The sequence below is a fragment of the Octopus bimaculoides genome, chromosome 16 (assembly GCF_001194135.2).
Source record: "Octopus bimaculoides isolate UCB-OBI-ISO-001 chromosome 16, ASM119413v2, whole genome shotgun sequence".
Classification (NCBI taxonomy): Eukaryota; Metazoa; Mollusca; class Cephalopoda; order Octopoda; family Octopodidae; genus Octopus; species Octopus bimaculoides.
This window is the reverse complement of record NC_068996.1, coordinates 39,220,960-39,231,892: the sequence shown is the minus strand read 5'-3', so window position 1 is coordinate 39,231,892 and position 10,933 is coordinate 39,220,960. Positions and strand designations below refer to the sequence as shown.

At 36.8% G+C, this 10,933-nt stretch overlaps 1 protein-coding gene across 1 annotated transcript in view; it reads left to right on the top strand.

The window, feature by feature from the left end:
- LOC106874692 (uncharacterized) overlaps positions 1-10,933 on the top strand; it is a 119,151-nt gene that overhangs the window by 64,962 nt on the left and 43,256 nt on the right. The window contains exons 6-8 of the mRNA XM_052973493.1: positions 107-181; positions 4,593-5,428; positions 7,348-7,448. Coding sequence (XP_052829453.1) covers positions 107-181; positions 4,593-5,428; positions 7,348-7,448 — 1,012 coding nt within the window. The remainder of the gene's footprint in view (positions 1-106; positions 182-4,592; positions 5,429-7,347; positions 7,449-10,933) is intronic.

Genomic DNA, 10,933 nt, shown 5'->3' with positions numbered 1-10,933 from the left:
GGCCACAGTCAAATGACTGAAATAAATAAAAGAAAAAAAAGTAAATATTTCCATTTCTTGATTACTTTTTTTTTAATTCCTTTTGTTTTGTTTTTTTCTCTTTTAGTGCTGTCGACATTCTACGGCGTGCATCAGAATCGAATCACATGGAACTTGTCATTACGAGGGATGAGCAAGCTAGGTGAGTATGTATGTATGTGTGTGTGTGTGTGTGTATATGTATATATATATATATATATATATATGTGCATATGTATATCATTATTCATTATTTAAGGTCTGTCTGGATGGGTAGGACAGTTGACAGGAGCCAGCCAGGTAGACAACTACTATGTCTGTTTTGGCAGGGTCTTTACAGTCAGATGTCTTTCCTAACACTAACCAGCCAGCAGAATGGACTGAGTGCTTTTTATGTGGCACCAGCACAGACGAGGTCAGTCTTGGCATGAGTTTTACAGGTGGATGTCCTTCCAAATACCAGCCACTTTACAGTAGTCTGTGTGTGTGTGTTGCTATTTCAAAGCATTTGGCTGTGGCCACCCTGTCTTTTCCTTGACACCATACACCTCACATATTATTCAATGTGGTTTGATGGAGATTTGACTGTTATTTCTAGCAAGTCAAGTAATCAAGTAAAGGCTCCTTTATACCACAGTTACACATACATTGTTGGTAAACAAAAAAAAATAATTAATTTTCAGTAATTTAACATCAAAGCTCTATTCAGTTGTTCTTTTCCGTTAATGAAAGAAGTTTTTCACATTGCTACAGCTTGATTTCACGTAGCTTCAAATGAAAATACTATTTTTTTTTTTTTTGTATATATTGTGTTTTTTCTTTGAAATATTACTTGAAGTAAGATCTTCAGAACCAGTTTTGGTGACATTCATTTGTGAACTTAACAAATTCAATGCATATGCAAAATCTGCTGGTTACTCCAAGAATTAAATCTGAATCTCAGGCTTTGCTTAGAAATTGCTCATTATTTGCCTTACAATCAGTTTAATAGATATTCTGTACCAAAGACAAACAAAAATGCAAGAGAAAAGCTAATCAAGTCATTGGGAATTACATGCAGAGCTAAAAGCACATGATATAATAGACTTAGTTAAATTTTGTTTGATTTAGCCTGCAAACCACCACCATTCCATCTATTCTGTATTTAAGAACTGGGGACCTTGTCATCATAATACTTAAAGTAATTGTAATTTATTCCTCCTTCCTTTCTTTTAAAGAACGCATAAGCACTTCAACACACGTACATGTATACACACAACAGATCTTTTGCCTACCAAATCCGCTCACAAGGCTTCGATTGGCCAGAAACCATAGTAGAAGACACTTACCCAGGGTGCTGCACAGTGGGACTGAATTCCCAAAGCCATGTGGTTGGGAAGCAAACCTCTTACCCACACAGCCATGTCTGCATCTATAATTTATTGAACATGATTTTCAGTTTTGTCTGGTTGCTCATGAGTACAACCTGTTACATAGTCAGGTTGTTGGTAACTAAACCAGCTTTCCACACACCTGGTGGGGAGAGATGCTAGAAACCCAATCTGTCAAAAAGAGGATAAATTCCAATCTTAGGTCAATAGCTATCTACCAATTACGCAATGACATTGATGTATTTGTGGTGATTTTTATTTGAATGGTTGGGTCATGGTTTAAGAAGGCTCATTTTGAGTGTTTTCCAAAAGCAGTATGGGCTGTGCTGATCCTATTCTCAATGCTTTTCTGACTGGCGCAATCACCGGACAGGTAGCTTCTGAGGTATGAGAAGCCTCCATGGTTTTCAGAACAGTACCATGGAGCCTTGTGTCACAGGTGTCAGGAGAGAAGTTGACATCGAAGACACAAAGAGCAACTCACACTTCCTTGTCTCCTATCAACTCTCACCTACAATAAATGCCCCCAGTACCTCTATATCACCCTTGGACCTGATATCACCTCAGGTATCATCACCCTTTTACACCCATCAAGATAAAGAGGTGCAATCACTCATTACACATTAATTACTCGGATACTAATTAATGCCAACAATAATTTGTTATGATATATTAGCATGTCATAAGACTGCTTGGAAGGGATAGATCCTCAGTTCTTATTAGAAAATCTGTCTAAGAGAAGGATACACTGATGTAAAAACTGAAGGTCTTTCAGCTTCTGGTCATCCCAGCCAATGCTGGACCACCAGGAGGAAAGCTGTTCTATCTGAAATGTGAGTGCAGATCTGTGCATACTTCACTCATGATCATCAATTTCATGTACAGGAATTTCTTTAGTGGTCACACACAAACACAACACAGGTTGACAGCTGTTATTTTCAACAAAGTTGCAAGAAAACTATTCTATTGGTAAACATAATGCTGCTTCTGTTACAGAGTTCAAACCACAGGGATTGACTCTGGCTTCTTACTTTATATATGAGAGAAAGAAAGGCTTAAGTTTTTCGGGATTTTTTTATGTTCATTAATCATACAAGGAGGGTATTGGTGTCCGTAGCTTTCCAAGTATTCATAGTTTAGTTTAGTTCCTCCTGCAATGCTCAATGTATTAGGCACAAGGTTTCCTCCTCTACCAGGTTCAGTCAGCTGCTACTCTTCCACATCCATTACTCATAATGTTGACTGTCTTCAAGACCTTTTCAAATGTCCGCTACCAAGTGATCTTTGGCCTGCCCCTTTTCTACTTACTCCCAGGTGTTGCCCAAGTGCCATCGATCAGCCAGATCAGTGGTCCACAACCAGGGTCCACATGACTTTTGGGGGTGTCCATATAAAATTTTGTTGTCAAAGTTTATGTGCGATAAAGTGTTTTATACTTTCACCATACACAAAATATTTTAACCAATTTTTTAATACAATTTCTTATATTTGATTATAAAAATACCACAGGATTTATTAGACACCAAATGGCGATAAGGGTCCACCCAAGTAAAATAGGAACCAGAAGGGTCCATAAGCAAAGAATAGTTGAAAAACACAGTGCTGTGGCCAGCCAAGTGGAATTGGTGCTCTGCTATAATCTCTTTCAGTGGTCATGATGTTGCTCTGCCCATAGTCTCCTTATTTGTAATGATACTGCCAGTTGACCTCGAGATCTTTCTGAAGCACATTAGGTGGAATTCATTTAGCATTCATAAACTCTTTTTTTTATCCCCTGACCTGTCATTTTGTCAGGGGAGAAGGACAACATTCATAAACTATTATTTTTCCCAAAGTCTTCTGGCACTGTTGAAGGGGAAAAATTATCCTCAAATTAGAGAGCTGAGCCAAATACGAGCAAACAAATGAACCTTGCTAAAGTTGCCCAAGGACCAGTCAGTGTTATTAACATAGGTCATTGGTTAGTCCATATTACTTTATAAAGAATATGAGGATTGTTTCCTGGCTTTCTACCAGTTGAGTGGACTGGAGCAACATGAAAGGAAATGGTTTACTCAATAACACAATGCATCACCCAGTCCAGGAGTTGAAACCACAATCTTACGATCAGGAGTCCAATACCATAACCATTAAGCCATGTAGCTCTATTAATACAAGTATTAGGATTATTAAACGGACAGATGAAGTTGACCACCCAAGAACGAAAAAGCACAGTGCCAGAACAAATACTGCAAGACAGCTCATCTGACATTTTAACAATTCTACTAATCCACTATCTTAGTTCTTTATTTTTACCAATTCCAAAAGGACAGGACAAGTTGACCTTGGTAAGATTTGAGCCCAAAGCTTAAAAGACAAAAAATACAAGGCATTTTTGTGTTCCACAACTCTCCTGATTCACCATTTAGGTGATAGAGATGATGTGATGAAATTAATTACTTTGATGTATAGTTTAGACAGTTGTAAGTTAAATGGTATGGTGGGAGAAGATGCGAAGTGTAAGAGGAAAGAGTGTAGTCTAAAATAATTAAGAAATACAGGATCTGGTAAAGGTTTAGACAGAATATGCTTCCTTGCAGGCTGTATATACGTGCATTCACAATTTACTCGTGACAGCTCAGTGTCAGTTACAAATTTGTTTGCATAAGACATAATCAGTTATGTATGTATGTACATACATAAACATGTTTCTGAGGAAGCCATAAGGTGATGCACAAGCACTCAATGACAAGTGCACTGCTTCATGTAGCAGAAACAGTTGTAAGCTTATGAAGTTGATTATGTATTTCCTGTTCCTTGTTGTTTATTTAATTTCATATTACACTCTGTACCCAACTAACACTTTTGTTCTCAAGCATAAGTATATTTAGTTCTAACACCAGGTTATTAGTATCGTTATTGTGCGTGTGTGTTTATGGTTATTTTAGCAAACAGAAGAGATTACATTTCCATGCCATGAGAAGTTAAGAATTTCTAAACATCTTTCTGTAGTTTAATATACTTATTTCAAGGTTATTTAATTCCTAACATTTTTTTTTTAATTACATTCCTAAAATATTTCATTCTGAATTTTTAAATTTTTCATATACAATGAAAGAAAATATGATAATTTCAAAATTTAAAATCTGAAAACATTTTCATGTATTTTTAAGTTTGATATTATTCTATCAAAAATTAATTGGTTTTGTTTCTCTTTTATCTCAGCGTTGAATTTGTGGAAGTTTTTGATTCTAATTCAATACACTCTGCTAGTCCACCCTGCAACTTGAATCTCTTCAACAAGTTTGTTCCAACCTCACCTGATTATAATAGTAAATATTCTCGAACGCCTTCACCTAGAACAACTTCCATCACAGAAAACTCCAGGTCAGTTTCACCACAAGCAAATTCGCCAAAGAATTCTCCTAGGACTCCAACCTCTGCTCGAGCCGCCTCTCCATTTTCCGCCACACCTCGATCACCCTCTCCACAAACAGTCTCCCCAGTAACAACCTCTCCAAGAGCTATTTCTCCATTGGTGAATACACCGAAAGCTTCTTCTTCACAAATATCTTCTCAAAGAGTATTCTTTCACCCATCTGTTTCGAGTCCAAATTCTCCACCTACTCTGTTTGCTGCTAACTCTCCACAATCTCCTCCTCCACATAATGCCATACCAAATTTAAATTCTTCATCACCTATCCAATCAATGACAAATTCTCCACAGCCTATTTTATCTGAAACAGATTCTTCTCAACCTAACCAATCAAAACCAAATCCTCCCCAGTCTATCTTATCTAAAGGGAATTTATCTCAGACGACATTATCAGAGACAGCCCAAGAACTCACTGTATCCGAGCCAATATCTTTTCAAACTTCTCCTCAGTGTAACTTAGAAAGACCTAATTCACCTACTGTGCCATTACCAAGACCATATTCTCCATCTGACATTGGTGCAAATGATATATTTCCTGTATTTTCCCAAGCGAATAATGCTCCAGTTACTTCACCACAAATTACATCTGCAGGGGCCACTCCTTCACCTGAAAATCACTCAGATAGTAAGATATATTTTTACCTTTCCTTCATAATTTTGTTTTGTTTTTTTTTGTTTTTTTTTCTGTAAGGAAAATGGTTAATATTATATATTTAAGAATACATGAGTGAAACATCAGCATGACAAAAAAAAAAAATGATGAGTTGTGTTTGTAAGTTAGTATCTTTACCAGTAGATGGCAGCATTTGTATATCCATTCATCATCACTTTCCATGCTGGCATGGGTTGGACAGTTTGACAGGGAACTGGTGATCTGCAAAGCTGTGTCAAGCTCCAACATCATTTTTAGCTTAGTTTCTACAGCTTGATACCCTTCATCATCATCATCTTCATCGTTTAACGTCCACTTTCCATGCTAGCATGGGTTGGGCGATTTGAATGAGGACTGGTGGACCAGAAGGCTACACCAGGCTCCAACATTCAATAACTTTCATATTGAAGCTCAATACAGTTTTATAGGCCAAACCATTTCGACAAAGAGAATAGGGGTGTGTATAATAATAGATTTTAAAAACATTTTATGTAAATACACAAGGTCACAATTTAATTTCATTTTAGACCTTGATGAAAGCATGTTGAAAAGAACACTAGTTCAACCTGCAACATTACAATTGTATTGGTTGTGTATTTGGGGTAATCTCTGTAGGCGCAGGAGCAGCTGTGTGGTAAGTAGCTTGCTTACCAACCACATGGTTCCAGGTTCAAGATGCATGGCATCTTGGGCAAATGTCTTCTACTATAGCCTCGGGCCGACCAAAGACTTGTGAGTGGATTTGGTAGACGGAAATTGAAAGAAGCCCATCATATATATATATATATATATATATATATATATGTTTGTGTGTCTAAGTTTGTCACCCCAACTGGTGTGTTTATGTCCCCGTAAAAGACACCGATAGAATAAGTACTAGCCTTACAAAGAATAAGTCCTGGGGTCGATTTGCTCGATTAAAGGCGGTGGTCCAGCATGGCCGCAGTCAAATGACTGATACAAATAAAAAAATAAAACCATATTTGAATCTTAGTAAAAGAGAAGTGAAGAACTATTGAAATAATTGGGTACCATGTTATCAGACATAAGGATAACCTGAGCTATTTTCATGTATGCCATCTAATCATGAAGTGTTACTAACTATTAGGGAAAAAAAACTATTAAGTTTTATGTAGATATTTATTCATATTTAGATGAATTTAACCCTTTTGCATTCAGATTATTCTGTCAAATGTGATGCTTGTTTATGTTGTTTTGAATTAAATCAATCCTGCATTATTTTGTAGCTTTGAGATTTTGATGATATGATTGTTTACTTTTAGAATGACATTGTAGGGTGGGTGTGAGAGGCCAGATCTGGCTGGTTTGAATATCAAATAGGTTTAACATTTGGGCTGGATATGGCTGGTTAAAATGCTAAAGGAATGTGTGTGTGTATATGTTTTTTTTTTTATTCATACAAATACACATTGCTTGTTTACTTTGTATTGCGTTATGTTTCCTGTTTCATTTTTTTTTTATGTCTTTGTTGCAATTAAAGAAATAATTATTCCTTAAATATTATTATTATTATTGTGATAAAAGCAGTTCCAGATATTATCCTTTAATCCTTTTGAAGAAACAAAATATCCTCAATTGATATGCCTGGCATGATATCAGAAGATTTAAGGAACTCAACGGTTTTATGGTTAAGCACTTATTGTCACAATAATTAATTTAATTGAAATTATTTTTAACTGATTTGGTTCATATAAATTTTTGTTTTATACATTACATTTTTCAAATTTTTACGCTTATTTAAAAATTAATCTTTAACCAATATGAATTATTCAGAATTTCTCCCACTTTCATTCTCTCTTTCAAATCTTTCTGATAATTCCTCCAATTATCATTCATTTATTGTTTTTAATTTATTGTGCTTTTATCACCAGATCGTAAATGGAATTCCGACTATGACTTCCCAGACACATATCAACAACAAATTCACAAATACGACAAACCATTTACCTATGGTATCACATCCCCTACAGAAGTAAGTATAATCACCATTAGCATCTTTTGTTGTTCTTGGTTTTGTTAACTTCAATATTTTTCACATTATCAGTTACCAGTGAAGTTTGCTTGTATTGTGTTGACAACATCTGCCTCTCAGTTGCATTGACTGCTGTTCTCTTCTTGTTTCTTCTGGATATCTGGTTTAGATCTATTAGTAGCTGTTATTATTATCATTATTGTCGAGATGGCAAGCTGGCAAAATCATTAGCACTGGGCAAAATGCTTAGTGACATTTTCTGTTCTTCATGATCTGAGTCCAAATTGGTTTGATAAAATGTTATTTGTGTCTGTGTGTCATTTATGTTGTGATTTCGATAATGATAATAGCATTGGTTACCTCTTTTACTTGTTTCAGTCATTTTGACTGTGGCCATGCTGGAGCACTGCCTTTATAGTCGAGTAAATCGACCCCAGGACTTATTCTTTGTAAGCCTAGTTCTTATTCTATCGGTCCCTTTTGCCGAACCGCTAAGTTACGGGGACGTAAACACACCAGCATCGGTTGTCAAGCGATGTTGGGGGGAGGGGGGACAAACACAGACACACAAACATATACACATACACATATATATATATATCTGTATATATATAGATATATGTACATATATACGACTGGCTTCTTTCAGTTTCCTCTACCAAATCCACTCACAGGGCTTTGGTCGGCCCGAGGCTATAGTAGAAGACACTTGCCCAAGGTGCCACGCAGTGGGACTGAACCCAGAACCATGTGGTTCATAAGCAAACAACTTACCACACAGCCACTCCTACGCTTTGTAGGAGTGACTGTGTGGCAAGATATTGTAGATATTTCTACAAGCCAATCTTTGGTTCACTGTATTTGTCTGCCTTTCAGTTGTGTTGACTGCCATCACCTTCTTGTAGTTTCTTCCGGATATCTGAGTTAGATCTGTTAGCTGTTGTTATTATTATGTATTAATGATTGGCTGATGTCGGTCTTGTAAATGTTTTATGTATGTGTGTATTGTGTATATATATGTGTCTGTCTGGTCATAGAAACCAATGGTTTCACATCCACAAAGGGCTTAAGCCCTGTAGACTGTTTTTTTTTTATTTTGCTTTAAACTCTGACAAGCCATCCACAGGGCTGAGCCCTTTGTGGATGACTGGATATAGACTTAATTACATATAAATACATCACTACTCTATGCTTTAGAGTGTGCTGCTTTTTCAGATATATGATACATTGAGGATATATGTATATTTTTATGTGTGTGTCTGTGTTTGTCCCCTCACCATCACTTAAAAGCTGATGTTGGTGTGTTTACATCCCCATAACTTAGCAGTTTGGAAAAAAGAATTCACCTGCTTGCTAAATTGTCATATAAACTACATTGTTAAAGCAAAATATGCTTCTGTTAAGGTGTGTGTGTATTTACCCTCTGTATGCTACAGAATTTTTGTCGATATAGTTAAAACTTTACATCTTATTCTATCAAAATATAGTTCATCATTTTGTAGTGAGAATAAAGCAGTTGTAATACTGAATATAAATTTTCAGCTGGTTAAGAACCACATGGTCACTTATTAGAACTTTTATACATGCAGTCACTTAACCTGCTTTTTTCAACCTCCTTCCTCCTTTTCAAAGTGTGTAGTTTTATTGAAAACAGACGGATCCAGTTACAAGAGGTCTAATCTCTGATATTTTGTTTGAAGCCATATAATGTTTTGTTGTTGCTGGTTGTGTTAACTATAAAAGCGTGAGTGAGTGATAAAAAATTTTTTTTTAATGGGTGAAGTTTATGACCTGGGTTTTAAAACCCAGAGTTGTTTCAATTATATCATTAATACCACTAGAACTTAACATGAAACACCTTCATTTTGAATAATGACAGTTTTCATTTATAGCTATGTCAGAAACTACTAGCATAGTAATTATGACAAGAGAGAAGAGGTCACAAGATGAAATGTTTTATGGTTAAGAAGTTCATTTCGCCATCCTGTTGTGTGTCATCCTGTTGTGTGTCACCTTGGGCAAATATGTATTACCAGAGCTTTGATGTGATTCAACACAAATCTCTTGAATGAAATTAGGTAGATGGAAACTATGTGGAAACCTGTCAGGTAGGCTATCTCTGCTCTTGGATAGCTGGCTTAATCAGTCGCTCTGTTTTATACAACTCCCTGGGCCTTGGGGGACTTTATCAGAACCTACTTTGTTACAAATATTTAGACTAGGATTTCAACGTGAGGATAACTCATGATTTCTGATGTCGTCTTCCTGATCCCTTACTACTTTCAATGACCACTTCAGAAGTTCATGGTGCCGCCCTTCCTCCTCTAACAAAGCCATAAAAAGAAAAGAACATTACTGCTCTCATCATCATCATCATTTAACGTCCGTTTTCCATGCTAGCATGGGTTGGACAATTTGACAGCGGACTGGCAAGCCAGAAGGCTACACCAGACTCCAATCTGATCTGGCAGAGTTTCTACAGCTGGATGGACTTCCTAACGCCAACCACTCCGAGAGTGTAGTGGATACTTTTTACATGCCACCAGCATGAGGGCCAGTCTGGCAGTACTGGCAACAGCCACGCTCAAGTGGTGTTTTTTACGTGCCACCTGCACAGGAGTCAGTCTGGTTCGCAATTTTAAAAATAATACCTGGTGCCATATAAAAAGCATCGGTATGAGTGCTGGTTCCCCATAAGAAGCACTGGTAATGGTTCCATGTAAAAAACACAGGTAATGGTGCCTTGTAAAAAGAACCCAGTACACTCTGCAAAGTAGTTGGCATTAAGAAGGGCATCCAACTGTAGAAGCTGTGCCAAAACAGACTATGGAACTTGGTGTGGCCGCCAGCCTTGCCAATTTCCTCCAAGCCATCCAACCCATGCCAGCATGGAAACAGACGTTGATGATGGTAGGAGTCTCAATTCAACCAGTAATATATTCTACCCCATAAAAATGGGGTCCTCTATATACTTAAGCACTGAAACACTTTTATCCATTTTGGTGGCAAGTGCTTAAAACTTTTGTTTTCCATTTTCGTTAGATCCCAGGTTTTGTGCTTACTTAACCGAGGATCGTTACCCATTATTGTTGTTATTCAAGTAGAATCATTAGCGTGTTGGGTAAAATGCTGCAAAGCATTTCTTTCAGTTTTGCATTTTGAGTTTAAGTGAAACAGTTCGGAGTTCATCATCATCATCATCGTTGTCGTTCAACGTCTGTGTTATGTTTCCCTCGGGTGACTCGCAGAGATAACACAACGAGTTATACAATTTAATTATTACATTTATTGTTCAATTACATACAAAGAACGCACTCACCCAATGTTCGTTATGAATAAACAAAAGTCATGTCCGCCATATATATATCAATGACATTTTACTACGACAGTCCCACAAGACAACAACAATGAAACAATGAACTCAGACGAACCACATGACACACGGAACGTCAGACGAATTACATATCTAACAGTACATATAACAG